General features: G+C 49.2%; 1 protein-coding gene across 3 annotated transcripts in view; it reads left to right on the top strand.

The window, feature by feature from the left end:
* GLDN (gliomedin) overlaps window positions 1-19,648 on the top strand; it is a 57,545-nt gene that overhangs the window by 27,860 nt on the left and 10,037 nt on the right. The window contains exons 3-7 of one of the 3 annotated variants that reach the window (XM_004010614.6): window positions 4,355-4,372; window positions 4,733-4,840; window positions 13,083-13,220; window positions 15,459-15,596; window positions 18,907-18,990. In XM_004010614.6, coding sequence (XP_004010663.1) covers window positions 4,355-4,372; window positions 4,733-4,840; window positions 13,083-13,220; window positions 15,459-15,596; window positions 18,907-18,990 — 486 coding nt within the window. The remainder of the gene's footprint in view (window positions 1-4,354; window positions 4,373-4,732; window positions 4,841-13,082; window positions 13,221-15,458; window positions 15,597-18,906; window positions 18,991-19,648) is intronic. The other 2 variants (XM_042252464.2, XM_060417977.1) reach the window with 2 other exon arrangements.

The following is a 19,648-nucleotide window of genomic DNA, read 5'->3' as shown; positions in this document are numbered from 1 at the left end:
GCAGCCTGTGACATCTCAGGTGAATAGTGAGGGCAGTTCACAAGCCAGAGTAGTCAGGCTTTAGGATTTTGCTAATGCAGAGTTTGTCAAATGACATATGGTTTTCTGGATGCATCTTACCCCTGATCCCAGGTTTCCTTGGGACCCCAGAAGTGTGTCTTCTGGAAGAGCAGGCTATCGTGAAGAAGGCAGGTCTTGGGTAATTCTTCACTTCCAGTGGCCTCCACATATAGGCTTATTGGAAAATCTCTAAATCATCATATTGCTGAACTGCTTGTTGGGACCAAGGTGCTTCAGATCCACAGTGCCCATTCTCCTTGCAGAGACATGACTCCAAGTCTGTGATAACTCTTCTTATCCTATACCCAGGCATCAGTCGTGGACCACTGTTGCTACCTAGCATGGCCTCAGGTCCCAGGTCATTCTTTTGTGGTATTGCAGAAAGTTGTCCTAACTGATTGGAGTTGGCACTTGAAATAATATCCAACTCTTCACATTTTTAAGGTTTTCATGGCCATAATCCAAAATTGAAATGCACCAAATAAAAGAGATTAGACCAAAGCTCCACTTTAATGGGGCATGTGGGGAAAGATACATATTTTTCCACATCAGGTGCCCTGGGACTGGCAGAATAGCTGGCAGCAGGGCCAGTTGTAGAGGGTAGACCAGCACACAGAGGGTGGGAGCTGAGGCCTCAAAGCTGTCCAACCCAAGTGGGAAGCCCCCTTCTTAGCATGGAACCTTGTATAAGGGCACTGGTGGCAGGCCCAGGGAACAGCTCTGCGTACAGCCTTAATATGAATGTGACTGCCTACACGTGTTCCTAGAGGGTCTGTTATTCCAGAAGGGGACAAGGGTCAGGAGCTGAGAAAACATCCTGCAAGACAGTTTTCTAGTGGCTAGTTGGCACATGTTATTTGACATCTGACATTATTATAATGACTCATATTTGGGGCTGCGTCTGGGTGTGAGGGGCCATGAGCAGCTCTGTTGGTATCCTGGGGACCCTAGGACAGTCTACATCACTCTGCTCCTGAGCTCTTTGAAACTGTTATCCTTTCTTTTCTGAAATTCTCTAGTTTCAAGGCCTGAGCGTGGACTTCACAGGTGGTGCAGTGTTAAAGAATCTGCCTGCCAATGTAGGGGATGCAGGAGATGTTGGGTTCGACCCCTGGGCCAGGATCATCCCCTGGAGATGGAAGTGGCAACCCACTCCAGGATTCTTGCCCAAAAAGTCCCATGTACAGAGAAGCCTGGCAGGCTACAGTCCTTGAGGTCACAGAGTCAGACACAACTGAGTTTGCACGCATGCATGAGGCCTGCTGGGCTAGCCTCGCTCTTCCATCTCCAGAGCACTCTCTCTCTCTCTTTCCTGGTGCTGCTTCTGTCTCCTGCCTCCCTCCAGGTAGGGTGTGTCCCCCTCTCTGCATCCCCAGATTTGGCTCAGATATTTCACTCTTACCTCAAGGGTAGTATCTCCCAGTCTTTCTAGGGTCAGGAACCCCTGTAAGGACAATGACTGATTCTTTTCCCAGAGAACTTTCACATCAGGTCCAGGGGACCCAGGACCATCTGCACTTCAGTAACTTGTGGTGCTTGGTAAAAATGCAGGTTCCCGGGCCTCATGCTAATTCAAACTGGATCAGAATCTCCAGACTGGTCCCAGGTATCTGCATCTTTACAAGCATTCTAGTTGACTCTAGGCCTCAAGTGACTAAGAACTATAGCCGTAGGATGTCAAGGACGTCGGGTCAGGGTCAGTAAACCCTAATCTAAGCACCTCATCATAGCAACATCCTTGGCCCTAACTAATGTGCCCTAAGTGTACAGCTCCGGCCAGGACCTCTCTCGAATACTCCATTGCATGGAAACGGACTGTCCCGAGAACTCTTGCAACCTACTATATACAGTTGATTCTTGCTTGTTCACTTTTTTTCTACCAATCTGCACATCTGAATTTGGCTCTATCGGCAATCTGGATTGACTGTGGATTGATTTCTTTCTGACAGCTATGCAAAGTCCACATTGCGTCCTTACAAGGGCGTTTGTGGCGCCATCTTGTGGTGAGACTACAGGCTACCCTGATCCTAGAAAATGCCGTGTCATTTTCAGCAAATCATTTTTGCGCAACATAGGACTATATATATATATAAAGCATACTGTCAAACACTTGCTCTTTTGAAGGTTTTCATGTCTTTCAAATAGGACTGGATACTTCCAGGCACCGAATCATCTGAGAGGCCTTCTGTTTTGCCTCCAACCAGACAAGGAGTCCTGCCCGTTCTTCTGCTGAAAATACCTCTCGCATTTCTAGCTCCCTCTACAACGCTACAGCCACCAACCACATTTATCTTCAACCTTGTCCCAAGTTTGAACTACAAACATCCTCTGAATATTTTCTCCTCCCCACCCCCACCCCCGCCTCTTTCTCTCTCTCTCATCTCATTCCCTGCTGCTGCTGCTAAGTCGCTTCAGTCGTGTCCGACTCTGTGCGACCCCATAGACGGCAGCCCAACAGGCTCCCCTGTCCCTGGGATTCTCCAGGCAAGAACACTGGAGTGGGTTGCCATTTCCTTCTCCCTAGTTGTATTCTATTTCCATCTACAGAAAGGATCACAAGCGCGCAGATTTCAGTGTCATCTTCCCTTCTTAAAACTCTACTACGGCTCCGTGCTGCCTTGCAGATACTGCCTATGCCCCGCCACCAGGCCTTCAAGCGTTGCTGCGCCATATCCCTCCGCCAAGTACCCCGGCCTCATCACCACACATTCCAGCTGGGCCAGTTTCCCTTCTCTCTCTCACCCCTGGACCTTTGCTCCAGTTGGTCTCGTGCAGGGGTGCCCATACCTCAGCCCTGCAGCTGTCTCAGGCCCCCTGGGCCTTCAGAGCTACAAGTGAAGGCTTACCCTCTCTGAAGTCCTGCTCAGACTGCCCTTTGCCCAGACTGTCCCAGCACCTCTGTGGTTGCTTCTCTGTTGCTCCCTCATATCTCGCTGTGGTTTCAGAGTATTCACCTAACTCAGCTCGATTGTAAACATGACAGATTCAAGGACCAAGATTTCTTTATTATTATTATTATTATTATTTTATTAATATTTTTGGCTGCACTGAGTCTTCATTGATGCACGCTGGCTTTCTCTAGTTGCTGCAAGCCGGAGCTACTCTTCACTGCCGGCTGGTTCATGGGCTTCTCCTTGCAGTGGCTTCTCTGTTGTAGGACATGGGCTCCAGGGTGTGTAGGCTCAGTAGTTGCAGTGCAAAGGCTTAGCTGCACTGAGGAATGTGGGATCTTCCCAGACCAGGGATTGAACCTATGTCCCCTGCATTATTAGGTGGATTCTTAACCACTGGACCACCAGGGAAGTCCCAGGGTTTCTATGGGTAGATTTTGGTGCACACAGTAAGTGCTTCGTAAATGGTGGTTTTCTGAAAAGTCACAGGACTTGGATCTTTAGACAGACCTTCTCACTCCACTTGGAGAAGGGCATGGCAACCTACTCCAGTATTCTTGCCTGGAGAATTCCATGGATGGAGTAGCCTGGTGGGCTACAGTTCATGGGGTTGTAAAGAATTGGACACGACTGAAGCAACTGAGCCTGCACACACCCACTCCAATATTGGTGACTGTTTATGTGGTCAGAGAAACAAAGACCCTCAGCTGTTCATGTTGCAACCTGACTGGTCTGTATGAGTGCTTATTAAGTGGAATAATTGACACTAAAACTGTTTGTGGAACAATTTATTGTGTTAGATTATGTGTAAATGATTCACCCGAACACCTTAGATCCTTTTTAGGGTGATTACAAATGAAGAAAGGTATTTGTTACCTGATCTGAGCCCTCAGGTTTTCTCAGGCAATTTTGTGCAACAAAATAGAAACCCAGCAAACCAGCTTTTGCTCTCAACTCCCCTGGGTGGCCCAGAGGAGACAGGCTGTCTGGATGAGTGCATTCAGGGCTGCTCCCAGGACAGCTGGCTCAGCCCTGCAAATGCAGCACTTCCTGACACCTAGCTGCACACAAACTGCTGCAGGCCCACCCACATGATCACCAAACCTCATGTAATTAAGTTGACTTTGGAGTCTATGGTGAAGCCACTTAGAAATTATTCTTAGTCCACTAGAACTTGAGCAAAAGTGGGTTTGACTGGGCTATGGGTATTTGTCTAATTGTTTTTAAGGCTCTTTGGGCAAATATACTGAGTTCTAAATAAAAGGCACAGGGCAATTCCTTGGGGCTCATAGATGATCAGTCTGTTTTAAGAGGGGGAAGATGCTCTTTGTTCTTTGAGTTCGGAAGTTAACTTAGCTTACTTCTATCTGTGGTTTATCATCTAAATTTTTCTTCTGTTGTAGGACCACCTGGCCCAGCAGGTAAGAACCTATAGATATTCTGAGTTTGCAGGGAGGATGTGGGTGGCTGGCTCCCCAGGATCCCTCAGAAGGGACTGAGGCAGGGAGGGGGGAAGAGTCCGGAGGCAGCCTTGACTACTGCTGTGTCCCCCCCCCACCTTCTCTCTGCCCGAGTCACCAGCTCTCCGGCCCCCTTCCACTTGAGAGCCTGCCATCACCATTCCCTACCTGACACTGCTTTGGGTGGTGGTGGGGAAGGAAAGGAAGAAGCAGGAGAAGCTCTGGGAGAGGTCTTGATGCCTGCCCAGTCTCACTGGCTAAAGGAAATTAACTTCAGTGAAAAATTTTTTCAGTGTTCCCATTTCCCGTGTTTTGATGCAGGGCCTCCCGGAGTCAGTGGATTACCAGGACACAACGGATCAAACGGACAGCCTGGTCCCCAGGGCCCAAAAGGCGAAAAAGGAGCCAGTGGAAAAAGAGGAAAAATGGGTATTTAGGCACAGCTTTTCTAATTAAATCCCTTGGTTGTTTTGTCTCCCTCATAGCATGTTGGATGAGCCAACACTGGTGCAGTGGGGGAAAGTGCTGCATCTCTGAATGCAAAGCTGGTTAAGTGTTGCCTGGAAGCTGCTGTGTTCTGAGGCTATAAGGGCCTCCTTTTGGTCCAACCCTGATGACGGTGTATGTCCAGGCTGCCTGGGAGAAGCAGTGTTCCTGGGAACTGATGTCCGCTCCTCTGCTTGCTCTGATGCAAACAGACAGATGGAAGAGGAAAGAGTGTCTGTACTGATACCCCAAGTTTGTTCAAGGGTCAGTTCCTGCCCTGGCCAGGGTAGCTGGACAGAGAGGATGAGAGGTGACTGTGGTCAAATTGACACCAGAGAGGTAACTCAGCCAAATCAGGTTAGCCCTGGGCATTTTAAGAACCAGGGTTTGTACTCGGCCCCTTGCCCTGCATACCTCCCTGGGCAGCCACACAAGGGAGGCTGCAGGAGGGAAGAGAGGAGGCTGTGAAAACCCTGTGTCCAAGGACGGGCTGTTGGGAGCATGGCTCAGCCCTCAACCAGCTCAGACTCTAGCCTGGACCATCTGACTAGAAACCAAGGGCTCTGCTGTCCCCGCCACCCTGCCAAAGCCCAGGGGCTGTGAATGCCCTCCCCTGCTCCCTTCCTGGGCCCAGGATGCATTCTCATTCCCACCCAGAGACCAGTGTAATTGCAGGGAGTGGGAGGAGGGGCCAGAGCTGGCAGGGCCACAGAGAGGAACTGGCTTTGTTTTGGGAGCCAAGAGAAGCCACAGAGGGGTTTTGAGGAGGAGAGGGACATGATCAGATCTGCCTTTCTGTGATACCCCCACTGGGGGAGGACAAACTCGAGCAAGCATGGGAGCCAAGGCAGGGAGACAGTGAAGAGGCTACGCAGCAGGCAGGCAGAAGGGATGCAGGTGGGATGTGCAAAGCTTGATGAGCTGAGTGATGTTTTGGGGGTAAAATCAACAGTACTTGGGGAAGGCAAATATAAGTAGGAAGGGGGAGGGAAGTACCAAGGCTGACTCCAAGATCTTCCTCCTGCATGACCACCCTTCCCTAAGGTGGAGAGAGCCCTGGACCGACTTAGGTCCTAGCATGGGATGTGCTCAGTTTGAAACGCCTTGAAATGTCCAGGAGGAGGTGTCAGAGGGCCTTGAAGATGCCGGTCTGCAATCAGAGGAAACCCTGGGGCTCGAGGTGTACCTTAGGGAGTCACCCAAGGAGATGGGCTTTGGGGCCATGGGCCCAGCCCCTTCGGGAGGGAGCCACCCAAGAGGAGAGCCTGGGCCCATCCAGGAGGAGCAGCAGTATCTAGTGACCAAGTAGGAGGGAGGAGCCAGCAAAGGAGGCCAAGGACAGGCTGAGCAGCAGGAGAAGCCCTAGCAGAGGGTGGGAGCATTCCTCAGCAGGCATTTATTGAGAGGGTTCCCAGTGCTGGTGCGGAAACAAAGTAGATGCAGCCCCTATTGTATCATGGAACTTACTGTCCTTGGTGGGGAGGCGGACGTAAAGTCCACAATCAGATGCATCTGTAATCACGGGGTGAGGAGCAGAAAGGAAAGAACAGTGTGCTATAAGCGGGGCAGAGAAAGGGGGTCAAGAGGTCATGTCGGAGGTCAGACCTGAGGAATAAGAGCAAGGCAGACGGTGGCCCAAGTGGGGTGCACACACCTGCCAAGGCCCTGCTAGGGCAGCTGGGGGAGGCGGCATACAGCCAGGTGAGGTGGGAGGCGGGGGCCAGGCCCTTCCAGAGCCTTCTGCATGGTGGTCTGGGTCTCTCTGCCAGCCACATGCAGGATGTGACCCTCAGGGCCAGGGTCATAGCCATGGAGAAGGAGGGGCCATCACGTCAGCAGAGAGCTCCAGGATCTTTAGTGGTTTGGCAGGCAGGGTTGGGAGAGGGGAGGAGTGGGCATGCCTTCCAGAAAGAGGGAACAACAAGTGCTGTTTCCAAAAACAGGCTAAAGAGCCCGTGTTCCGCAGAGATAGGACTGGGTTAGACTGTGCACGTCTATGGGTCGCACAGAGTTGGACAAGACCAAAGCGACTTAGCAGCAGCAGCAGGCTGTGCACTCTAGCAGTGGTCTCTGAACAATGGTATATATTAACAGCTGACATTCACTGTCAGGCACTCTACCAAATCCTCTCTACATTTACCTCACTGAGTCTTCACAACAGCCCCAGGAGATGGGGATGTTTGCGAGCCTTATTTTTCCCAGATGAAGAAGTCTCATCTTTCCATTTTCCAAACAGGCCCGGGCCCTCTGGCAGGGCCTGTGCACCACTGCCCCGGCCCATCCCTCCCCTGGAGCAATTGCAGCTGATACCTCCTCCTCCTCTTCAAGATTGCCCCTGACCTCCGTATCTGCCTCACCACCCCCTCCCACCCCTGCCTCACCAGCTCAGTAACATCCCCTGCTCTCCTCCGAAGCATAGATCCCTCCCTGAACTCCTCTGCTCGTGTTGCTCGCTGATGTGCTGATGGTCTGGCCGCCTAGGGAGAACGTGAGGTCCGTGAGAACCAGGCTCCAGAGCCTGGTGCACCCAGTGAAGGCGGGCAGTCATAGTGGACATAACATGCCCAGTGTCCAAAAGCTAATAAGCGTAAGAGGCAGGCTTGACTCCAGGCCTTGGCTCCTGGACCCCTGCTCTTAAACACGACAGCACCGAACACTTCCAGGCTGGAGGGGGTTGAGTCCAAGAGGCATTACCCGAGGTGCTACAAAGCAGGAGCAGGGGGAAGGAAGCCCGGGCCCTGGGAGCTAGTGCTATTAATTGTCTAAGGATGCTGCTGAGCCTCATTCTGAGTCTCACCAGGAGGGTGGGAAGACACCAGCCCTTCAGAGAAGCCCATAGGACACAGGCTGGATGCACAGTTCATCAAGAACCCACGTGTCAGGCGGAAAGAATTACCCCTGCTCTGCAAGCAGAAGGGAGCCAGGAAAGGCATTCGGGGAGCACCTGCCGTGAACTCTGCCTGGCTTCGAGGGCCTGGGTCTCCTCACCTGTACACCGAGGAGCCGGGCTTCCAACAACTCTAACATGGCTTCCAGTTTTGAAACAGTCTGCTCCAGTGTTTGTCTGTGAAGGAGAGACTGTGCCTTGTGTATCCTGTTATTTGCCACAGCTCTCTGCCAGCCCCAGCTAAGGCTCAGTAAAGAACTGATGAGTGAAGAAGGAAGGAATGAGAACAGTAGGACATAGTTTGTGTCCATAAGGGCTTGCAGTCCTGTTGAAAGAGAAGATAGAGTTTATATACAGCATGAATTCTGTAACTGGTTATTCTGATATGATGGTGCTTTATTCTGTACAGCAGGGAATGCTGCCAGAAGAAAAATCTGAACTTAATTGTGAAGATAATGGACAAATAGGATCCTGTATAGAGGATGGGTTGTACCGTGGAGCTAAGTGTAAAGGACAAGAGAGAGACATGTGATCCACACCTTGGAAATAAATAGAGGGGAAATGGGGAGGGCACTGCAAGGAGAGAAGGAAAAGGCCCTACTTGGAGGCACTGTTAGGGAGGCTGGCCCTGCCTATGAGAAGGGCCCCAGGTGAGGATGGTGCGGTGGGGAGGGAGCAGGGGTTTCAGCTCTGTGTCTGCAGGAGGCAGCCAGGAGCCACTGCGGGCTCTTGAGAAGACCAACCTAATGAGACCAGAGTTTAGAGCTCCAGACTAACGGTTGTTTCCAGGATATTGAAATATGAAGCTAACCCTCACCTTCTGATCTTAGGAAAGCTAAGAACAAGAGTGGAATAGGCCAGAGTCAGAGCTTGAAGTCTTGGTTTGGATCCCAGCTCGTCTGCTTACTAGCTGTGTGCACCTGGGCAAGTTACTTAATCGCCCTGTTTCCTTAACTGGAAAATGAGAATAGTAATAGTGTTTTTAGGAAGATTAAATTTATATATATAAAGTGCTTAGAATAGGGTCTGACACAGAGCAAGTGCTGCATTAGTTTTAGATATTAGGTGGTAGTGTTGTTTCAAAGGGTGGGGAAGGAAATCTGAGTGGAAATGCCTACATTTATTTGAAACCATCAACTTAGATTTAGAGAGAATTGAACATTTTTGCAAACAGCGTCTTTTCCGAAGTTTGACATGCTATGCCTCAAAACCAAGCATTTTCTTTCTTTCCATCTGCCTCTCACTTTCTCACTCAAGAGTTAATGCTTCAGTGTTTTCTCTAAAAATTGAGTCCCCACAAAAACAGAAATAAACATCCTCCTCCTTATTCATCCCAGCCTTGGGTCTGGGTTTTGCATAATACCCTCAGCTCCCATCTCCTCCACCTCAGTGGGTGACAGATGGCGCTGCCAAAAATAAGATGTCCTCCTTCACCCCCTGCAATGAAGATGGCGTTGACCCCAGTTGATCACACAACCCCAGACTCTAAAGCTGGGAAAATGACTTGTTTTGAGTGGGCACTGGCGACGAGAAAGGAAAATAGCAGAAAGCCACACCCAGCACCCGAGCAAGGCGAGCAGAGTCTGGCCTTTCTTCTGCAGCAGAATGTGCTGACTCCGAGCCTGCCAGCAGTCATGGGACAGACACTGCCCTGGTCCAGGCCACTCAGAGTTTAACAGTGTCCCTGCCCGTAGCCAAGTCGGGGAAGGCAGACAGTGCCACATCCGCCACCTCTGCCAGCGAACGTGATGAGGTGGTGGTGTGCTTCTGCACGCCATGGCCAGGCACGGCCAAGGTGGTTGCACCAACCAAGAAGAGGGACAACTTTGTGGAGGTGGCAAAGACGACATAGACAAAACGTCCCCTCCCCTTTCTTGAAGAAAGTGATCATGCACACACGCAGCTGAGCGCCAAAATACACCCATGAGCAAAGTCCTTAATATCCTGAGCATTAGGCACCAGCCCCTGAGCATTATGCCAGCTGTGAGAATGTTCTCCTGTTTCACACCTGGCCTTTTTGAGAAAGGGGAAAAATGCATAAAAGGAAGGAATAAAAGAAGAGGAAATCGAATGATGATGCCAAAGGCTCTTTGTGACTAGAATAAATGCTTGAAAAAGAAAACCCTCAAGTAACTAGAAGATACCATTTCCTGAGCGCTGCTGAATGTGAGTCACAGGACACCTTTCGGAGGTGTCAGTTATCTTCTGGTGCATTGTGCTGGCTGGACTCTATGGCAACGTTCTCATCTTTTGTGTCCTTCAGATAATGTGCCAAATTGCCTATTTAAAATACTGACAAAAGAACGTCCGCTCGTGCAGAGGTCCCTGATTAAGGGCTTTTCAGTGAGTGAGCCTCTTTCCAGAAAGATGTCCTGATAACTGTGGGCAGAGGTGACCCCCAGCCATGGGATCTCAGCGTGGTGTGAGAGAGGCATTGTGGGACCTGCCTTAACCATGTGACTGACTCCACGGCAGAGCCTCCAGTAGCTACAATGCAGGGGCTTCCCTTGCTCTTCTTCACATGCTCTTCCACCGTGTCCCCAGCAATTCAATTGGCAGAAATTGAGCAAATGTTTCCCTGTTTGTTGCATTTTTTAATGTGATCAACACTTTCAGGTTCTTTCATACACTGCTGTCTTCCTTGGGATGGTCTGTGTAGGCTCCCTTGAATCTAAAAGAGCTTATCACCCCCTTGGCATAGAGAAAAGGTGCTAGGAGTGCCAGTTGCACATTTTAGGGAATAATGGGCTAGGATGGCAGCGCCATCTGTGGTGTGACACGATTTATTAATAATAACCTCCCCATTGCTGCAAGGGCTTGAGAAGAGCCAGTCAGGTGGGAGTCGAGAGGTGTTCAGGGTTGGATGGGAGGTTAATCTAAATGACCTCTAAGGTGCCTTCCTATCTGAAATTCTATGATTCTCTTGGGATGGTCATATAGGAATCCTGTGTAGCTGGTAGGAAGTTGGGGGTGGGGATCAGAATTGGTTTTAAATCTGGAGGGAGGACAGTTGCAATGTCATAGAATGACAGTTAGGGAATGAGGACTGGCCAAGCTGGTGGGGAACTCAGCCAGAACCTTTAAGAAGGGGCTTGGGACTGGCAACATAATTAGAAAAAGCAATGAATCCTAAGGCAGGCTTGGGATTGGCCACATAATTAGAAAAACAATGAATCCTAAGGCCTCTTGGTTATAGAGGTTGAGAGAAACTGAAGTTTTTCACTGAAACTTGCCTCTGGCTCTTCTCTGTTGCCTGAAATCTCTGCCCCTTTGAAAAATATCTCTGTTGACTGATATCTCCAGGAGGCTCCTGTCAAAATGAACAAATGATGCCTGCAATCGGATATCATATTAATTCATCCATATTTGGCAATATCTTTGCACATAGTAAGCAATCACTTTCCCTCTTAGTATCCCTAGGTGCCCATAAGTTCTAGCAGCTTTTTAATAAATTTTCTACATAAATAATCATATCATATATAAAGACAGTTTTAATTCATCCCCCCCCAATCTGTTTGCCTCTGTTTCTTTTTCTTTGCCTTATTGTACTTTATTTAAAGTGACAAGAATAGGTACCATTGTCTTGCTCCTGATCTTAGGGGGAAAGCATATAGTCTTTCATTATTAGGAATGTTGTTGTTGTTGCTTAGTCACTCAGACATGTCCCACCTTTTGTGACCTGATGGACTCTAGCCCACCAGGCTCCTCTGTCCATGGCAAGAATACTGGAGTGGGTAGCCATGTCCTCTTCCTTCCCGACCTGGGGATCATACCTGAGTCTCCTACATTGGCAGGAGAATTCTTTCCTATATGAGTCAACAGGGAAGCTCTAGAGATGATGTTAGCTGTAGGTTCTTTTCATAAATTCCCTTTTTCATACTGAGGACATTTCCTTCTATTCCTAGTGTGACGAGAATTTTTATTCAAAATAGGTGTTGAATTTTATCAAATGTCTTTTCTATATCCATCAAGATGATCATGTAATTTTTTCCTTGCTTAAATTATTAATATGCTACATTACATTGACTAAATGATTCAGATTTTGAATTCTATCCTGGCAGGCAGTTAAGCTTACGGCTCAGTGTTTTTAAGGTTTGTTACGGTAGGTCCACAGCAGCCTTGACTGTGGGCTAATTTAGCCCCGCTACTAACACAAGTCTTTCCAGGGCTCTACCTTACAGCCTGCCGTTTTCTGAGATCCCTCTGCTTTGACCGGCAGGAATTAGGACCCTTCCCTGTTCAAGCTCTGAGAGCCACATAGTGAGCGGCTTTCTGTTCATTCTTTTCCCTGCCTGGTAGACTTTCACCTTATACAGACTATTACTCTGCCAAAGACTTGAGGAAACCCCTCTGAAGTTCACCAGAGCTCTTTCTACACAATGACCTCCTCTCTCATATTCTGTCCCATGAATCCCAGCCACCTTTATCTCCCCAAACTCTACTTTTTTGTCTCCTCACCTCAGCGAAGCTGCTGTGTGGAAGCTGCTATGAGTTGGGGCATCACATGATGTGCGAGATTGGTTTCCTTTCTCCCAGCATCAGAATGCTGTGCTGCCCATTTTCCAATGCTGCGATGAGTCACTGTGTGATCTTGACTACTCCTCGTAGGACTGTAGTTCCTGTAGTGATGTCTCCCTGTGAGCAGAGACAGAAATTTTGTCCATTACCTGTTGTTCACAATATCTCCATCCCTCATAATGCTTGTCCTAAAGCAGTGTGATCTGTTTTGCTATTTTGCTTAAAAAGATTTTGCATCCAAATGTCAAAGAAAAGGGTGTTGGAGATGGAATCAAGATTTTTGCTGCTCACTTAGCAGCCTCAGTTGTGAACCCTGTAGGCCTTATTTCCAATTTCTACCAAGTGAGAGTAAGGAAAACTGACCAGCCTACAACCCCAGTATTGTGAAGGATACACCAGATAATGCAGATGACAACATCCACTGTTCAAGGGCCTAACAAAGTCCTCCAAGTGCTCAGCCCTCCCTGCTGGGGTGGGAAGGGCAGATTTCTGATGAGGCTTCCCCTTCTTTCTGCTCTCACTGTGACTGTCCCTCTTGGGGTTCACTCCTCTCTCCAACCTGTTGGCCCAGCAAAATGTCTCTAAAAAAATTCAACAGAATGACCTAGAAGTATATTCTTTCATGAATTTATACCTTGCTGCTGTCCTAAAATGATTATGAAGTGTTATGTATTTGGTTTCTGAAGCTGCTTCACTTTAAAAACATTAAAGCACAGTATTACAAAGTAGTATACCAGAATTTCCTGCACAACAGGCTCATAAATCATTTTTGTTCCTCAGGGCCACCTGGAGCCACAGGAACTCCAGGGGAAAAGGGAGACCCTGGTGAGCTGGGCTTGCCTGGAAACGAGGGCCCAGCAGGGCAGAAGGGTGACAAGGGAGACAAAGGGGATGTGTCCAATGATGTGCTCCCCACAGGTAAGGGGCTGGTGCCGTGGTCTTCTCCTGGGGCGAATGGGCCCAGAAACCATCCTGGTTTCTTGTACCAAGGCTGCTCTGGGTCATCTCTCCTTATCTGCCCTAGATGCCCATCTGTTTCTTAGCATGTTTTACAGTTCTGTGCTTTTGACAAGGAGAAAACCATGTGTAAGCCCAATGTTAGTAAGACCAAATCTGAGATCTAAGTATAAGTAGTTGAGATAAAGCACCATGCCATGGTTGGATGGATTTAGGATGAAGGAAACTTCCTTCAAATATCTGTTAAATCCAGTGCAATCCAGAACAAGAGAAGTGAGAAGTTTCAAAGGACAACAGAAAGTACAAGCTTCAGAGTTGAGCTCAGGCCATCTTCAGACCCTTATCCTAAGATTCTTAACATAGGATTGAGGCAAACATGGTTGCTGATCTTCTTTATCTGGTTTCCAGCCCAGGTTAAAAGCAGGTAATTGGTATCTGTGGCACAGCAAGCTTCAGAAAGGCAATGACATGGTGGAAAGAGTAAGTGACAGCTGATGGTCATGGAGGAGGAAGAGATAGAATTTTAAAAGCACTTTACTTTGGGGACCATTTGTACTATAAAAGCATAACTACCCTATTCGTGTGTTCAATAAGCATTTTTGAATATCAGAGAACACCATTTATGAATTAGGGACTTTGCTATAACAGCTGAAAATGGAAATATGAAAATGAGTAAGACATGATATCTGTCCTCAAAAAGCCAGGATGATAGATGTTCAGGACAGTGACCCTGAATCAGTGTCCCATCCAGCTTTCAAAATTTCTTGAGCACCTGCCATTTACCAGGTGCTATGAAAAGATCAAAGCACCCAGGAAAAATCAAATTAGGTTTAGCATGCCTTGTTCCAAAAAAGGAGGTTGTGCACAAAATATGTAAAATTTAAGAGGTGTTTCAACAGGATTTATATATATATATATATATATGTGTGTGTGTGTGTGTGTGTGTTTGAATATATTTTGAAACTATAAGATCATGTTATATTTAGTTATATGGGAAATCTACACATCCAGAATATCGCACACCCCTATATTACCAAACAAATGAGGGTGACCACAAAGCATTCAGGAAAGCAGCATCTCTGAGTGTACTCCAATTCTAGAGACTAGGCCAGAGCTCAGTGTGTCCTCTGGCCAGAGGGCAGAGAAGGAAAAGGAGGGCTGGACCACATCTGCCATGATCTCTGCCTTTTCTGCTGGGGGCTTAGAACCACCCTCAGCCTCTGTGACCCCTGCTTGCCCCTTTAGTTCTAAAGCAGCTGAAAAGGCCTATTTGGTGGGGCTGGGAAGAGGCAGCTAAAGAGATCTCAGATCACCCGTCAGCCCAGGAAAGGAGTATAGAACCACAGGGCTGAATATCCCAGACTACCGGCATCTTTACGCAACTTGCAGAGCCAAAGGCCCCTGCAAAGGGCTGCACCCACATGGCCACCAGAATCAGGTGTGTAGTGACTCCACCTGCTGATGTGTAGGGAATCCAACCATCAGCGCACTCACCCTGGTGACCTCAGTGGGTTCTCACAGGGCAGGGCAGGGAGTTTGAGAATCTGGAAATGAAGAACCAGTCTCAGAGGGATACACTGCCTGCCCAAGGTCCCAAAGCTGGACAGCCGCCCCCTGATCTCTTCCACAACATGGGGCAGTATTTCTCATGCCTGGAAGCATCCTTGGAGGTTTTAAAAACTACAGATGACCAGCTTCCCCATCATTTTGATGAAGTGATCTGGAATGGGGTCCAGGCATTATAATTGTATTTGAGCTCCTTGGGTGATTCTAATAAACAGTCAGGGTTGAGATCTCCCAACATCAGCCAACAAAAAGAGGATGAGCTAAGAAGTGAAACAGCCCTGAGTGTTGGGGGGGTGGGGCAGCTCTGCTCCAGCTGTGACCTGGGGCCAAGCCCTGAACTTCCCTGAGACCCGGGTCACCCGAGGAGCTGCTGGTACTGCCTCACAGAGTACTTGGGAGGGAAGAAGGGGAGATTTCTAAAATTCCCAGCACAGTTCCTGGCACAGAGTTGAAACTCAGCGCCTTCTGTGGGAGCTCCCTTGACCCTGTGTGAGTGAGTGCTGGAGGACCACTGTCCAGGATTTGGCCAGCCTCCCTGGAGCGGCTCCATCTCCTTTTCCCTTGTGTGGAACCCATCTCTGCTTACAGCTCTCTAATCAACTCCCACCCCTGCTTCTCTCTCTCTTTCTCCAGGTGCCAAAGGTGACCAAGGCCCACCTGGCCCACCTGGCCCACCTGGGCCCCCAGGCCCTCCAGGTCCTCCAGGTCCCCCTGGAAGCAGAAGATCCAAAGGCCCTCGGCAGCCAAACATGTTCAACGGCCAGTGCCCAGGTCACACACCCCTGCCCTAGGAAGCCACCTCTTCAGTTAACAATCCCAAGCTCCCAGGCTTCACCCAGACTTTGTGACCAGATTGTTTTAAATAAGGGGAGATTTTGCCCAAAGCGAGTATTCCCTCCCCTTCTCCACCAACCTGGGAGGCCTGAACAGCCTGCCCAGGGTAAGGACTCGTGGCAGGTTTAGAATCAGGCCTCCTGCCTCCTGCCCTCATCCCTCTTCCTTCACTTGAGCTAGTTGCTCAGTCATGTCCAACTCTTTGCAACCCCATGGACTGTACCCTGCCAGGCTCCACCATGGAATTCTCCAGGCAAGATTATTGGATGGGGTAGCTATTCCCTTCTCCAGGGAATCTTCCCAACCCAGGGATCAAACCCAGGTCTCCTATTTGGCAGGTGGATTCTCTATAAAGGCTGAGCCATCACCAGACTATTCCTCTTTCTTACCAGATCTGCCATCTCTCGAGCATGGAGGGCTTGACTGATGCTGGAGGGATGGAGATGATGGGGAAATTCAGATCGTCTAACTCCCAATAGATACCCCAGTACTGCCATCACCACCTCTAAGCTTTTCTAACAGTGCTAGTGACATTGTAGGCATAGGGCTAAGTGCTCAGTTCATTTAATTCTACACTAGCCCTAAGATATAGGAGTCGTATTCTGACCAGTTCACAGATACAAAGCTGAAACCCCAGGGAGCTACATAGTCTGTCCATGGCCACTCAGTAAGCAACAGCTGGGATTCAAACCTGTGTGCCTGCCTGTAAAGCCCCTGCTTGGAGCATTTTCCTTTCAGAGACAGAAATCCACACGTTGAGAATAAGCCAACAAAGGGCAGTTCAGTTCAGTCGCTCAGTTGTGTCCAACTTTGCAACCCCATGGACTGCAGCACGGCAGGCCTCCCTATCCATCACCAGCTCCCAGAGTTCACTCAAACTCATGTCCATTGAGTTGGTGATGCCCTCCAACCATCTCATCCTCTGTAATCCCCTTCTCCTCCCTCCCTCAATCTTTCCCAGCATCAGGGTCTTTTCATATGAGTCAGCTCTTCGCATCAGGTGGCCAAAGTATTGGAGTTTCAGCTTCATCATCAGTTCCTCCAATGAACACCCAGGACTGATCTCCTTTAGGATAAACTGGTTGGATCTCCTTGCAGTCCAAGGGACTCTCAAGAGTATTCTCCAACACCACAGTTCAAAAGCATCAATTCTTTGGCTCTCAGCTTTCTTTATGGTCCAACTCTCACATCCATACTTGACCACTGGAAAAACCATAGCCTTGACTGGATGGACCTTTGTTGGCAAAGTAATGCAAGGGCACTGATCTCTGGCCAGCCTGGATGGCTTGTTCTTCGGCCAGTTGTGACAGGGGTGGCCATGGGGTTGAGAGCTAAGAAGAAATCATGGGCCATGCTAATGAAAAGTCAATCTCAGATGCTGCTATAACTTCTCCACACAGCGATGTTCAGGGACTTATTCCCCTAACTTGGGCTATGAGGAGGCACAACTGGATGCCTGGCTTCCTGGCAAGCAGAGAAGAGGGTCCTGACTGGGGTTTCTTTCTCACTTGCTGTGGATTTCTCCACCACTTTCCTAAATACTCTTTCATTCTGTCTGGTACACTGTTCTTTCTGGAAGATGTTTGAGTGGGTGGAGGGGCACACACTCACCTGTCAGAATGGGTGACTCTGAGCTTTCAGAGATGTCACCATCATGTCCAGTAAATGGAGCCTGATTATGACCCTGCCCAGCAGTGAGCAGGCTGTTAATTCAACACCACCCTTTCCCTTAGCATCAGCCCTTTGTTCAGCTTCCCTGGGGGTGCAGGCTGAGCAGAACCATCCCCTGAGAGGAGGGGAAGTCCGACCCTGATTCTGTGGAATTCGGACTTGCCAGAGGCTCTGTCAGCAGTGAGAGGGGTGCTAGAGAGGTGCCCTCCCAGCCTAGCCTATCTGCTAAGAGGCTGGTCGGCAGGGGTTGAGCTTCAGGGTTGTGAAAACTGCTTTAAAAGAGAGGCCGTTTCCTTCTGCTCTGCCTCCTAGGAGTGAGTCCTGGTTGCCAGGCATCCAGCATCTGAGCTTGGCCCTCGCTCCTGCCCCTCCTATCCCTTTCCTTTAACCCCGTCCCACCCCCTCAGCTTCAGAAGCTGGTGGGTAAGTCCTGCACAAGTTAATGAGACTCTTTCTTCAGACTGAGAATGAGAGGGTCTCTCTGACTCTCTCTGTGCGAAGCCCAGGCCCTTAAGTGGAAACTCGGGGGGGGTGGGGGGGGACTTGAGAGGCAGGATTGTGTGTGGAGAGTCACAGCCCCGAGACCACTCTCATCCATGGCAGATGGGCTTCAGAGAGACAGGGCTCATCCAGCTAAAGGAACGTTTGAGAAGAGTCTCCCTATTTTACTGATATAGACACCTCTGTAGTTTATTCTGTGTGTTTCCCTAGTGACGGTGGAGGTGCTCCTTTCTATCTAGCAACCACAAGGTGATCGGAAACCCTCAGAATTTGCCTAGGGAAGTGGGGTCCTGGCCTTTCCCGGAAAGCCCAATTTGCTGAGACCTGCTGCCAGCCGGTCTGCGCCCTCTCATCTCCCACTGGCCACACTACCCCCGCCTTCTGGGCTGCTTCTGCCACCTGAGCCACCTCTTCACCAAAGGTCTGAGTTCAGCCCATTTGCTAAGGAAGATGAATCTATGCTTCATAGCCTCAAACCAGCTATGAATCAGGTGCCCTTCAAGGGCCTGGGTCCCACAGGTCTTTGAGCAAAAAAAAACCATGGAAAATGGGGAGGGGAAAGGGGCCCCGACCTCTCTGGTCTGGGCTGTGTCTAGGCTTCTTCTTCCTCTGCTCCCTGGCAGTTCAGGAAGACAGGGTGAAATGGGCCACCCCATCGTGAGGCTGCTCCTCATCCCCATCAACTTCCCTGAGGGTGAAAAGCCCTCCAGAAAATGCAAACTGTGATAGATTCCCACCTGCCCAGAGTGGCCAGGAACGTGTCAGTAAGCCTTCCCCCCCCTCCAGGTTGTTGAGGGTTAGGATAGCTGACTCAGGTGACATTTTCCTATTACTGACATCCTCTCGGGATTGTACAGTCTTAGCAACTATGGTCATGAAATGCTTGTTGGGAACTCACCAGGCAGAGGGGAAAAAAATGGAAGCATATGAGTTGGTGCTTAAAAGCAAGCAAGCAAAAACCAAGGATGCTTATGGAACTTGAATCTGGAATGAGGTGGCTGAAAGCACCAGTTATAAAGTCATACACATCTCACTGTGCCAACTGCATTTGCTCTGATTATCTTTGTTGTTTTAGGTGAGACGTGTGCTGTACCAAATGATGATACCTTGGTTGGAAAAACTGATGAGAAAGTCAGTGAACACCATTCCCCGCAAGCAGGTACAGAAACAAAGCATCCTGTTTATTTTTTAAATTATTTGTGTATGGGTCTTCATTGCCGTGTACCGGCTTTCTGCAGTAGCGGGGGCTACTCTCGTTGCGGTGAAAGGACTTCTCACTGCAGCACCTTCTCTTGCTGTGGAGCACATGCTCTAGGTGCACTGGCTTCAGTAGCTGTGTTGCACAGGCTCAGTGGCTGTGGCTCGAGGGCTGCAGAGTGTGGGCTCAGTAGTTGTGGTCACGGGCTTAGTTGCTCTGCGGCATGTGGCGTCTTCCCGGACCAGGGATCAAACCTGTGTTCCCTGCATTGGCAGGCAGGTTATTACCCACTGGACCATCAGGGAAGTCCCAGAGCATCCTGTTTTAAAACTCAGAAATCAGACACCTCAAAGTCATATGGACTAAAAAAATAAAATAAGCACAATGTGCGAGTTGTGAGTCATGTTTCTTTTGTTGCAAAATGAGGACTATAGCCCAGGAGAAGGCATTTCAGGTAGCTCTGAGAAACTGCTCCAGAGCAGTAGGGGGAAAGGTCAGTATATATGTGGTTTTGGTGAAGGAGGAGTACATGCAATCAAAGTTTCTGCAAGTCACATGGAGCAGTCATCACCATGAAGGATTTGGGTACTTTTCTAGATATTTAGAAAGTGAAAGTGTT

Source organism: Ovis aries, chromosome 7 (genome assembly GCF_016772045.2).
Source record: "Ovis aries strain OAR_USU_Benz2616 breed Rambouillet chromosome 7, ARS-UI_Ramb_v3.0, whole genome shotgun sequence".
NCBI lineage: Eukaryota > Metazoa > Chordata > Mammalia > Artiodactyla > Bovidae > Ovis > Ovis aries.
The sequence above is the reverse complement of the archived record's forward strand: the minus strand, read 5'-3'. Positions and strand labels throughout refer to the sequence as shown.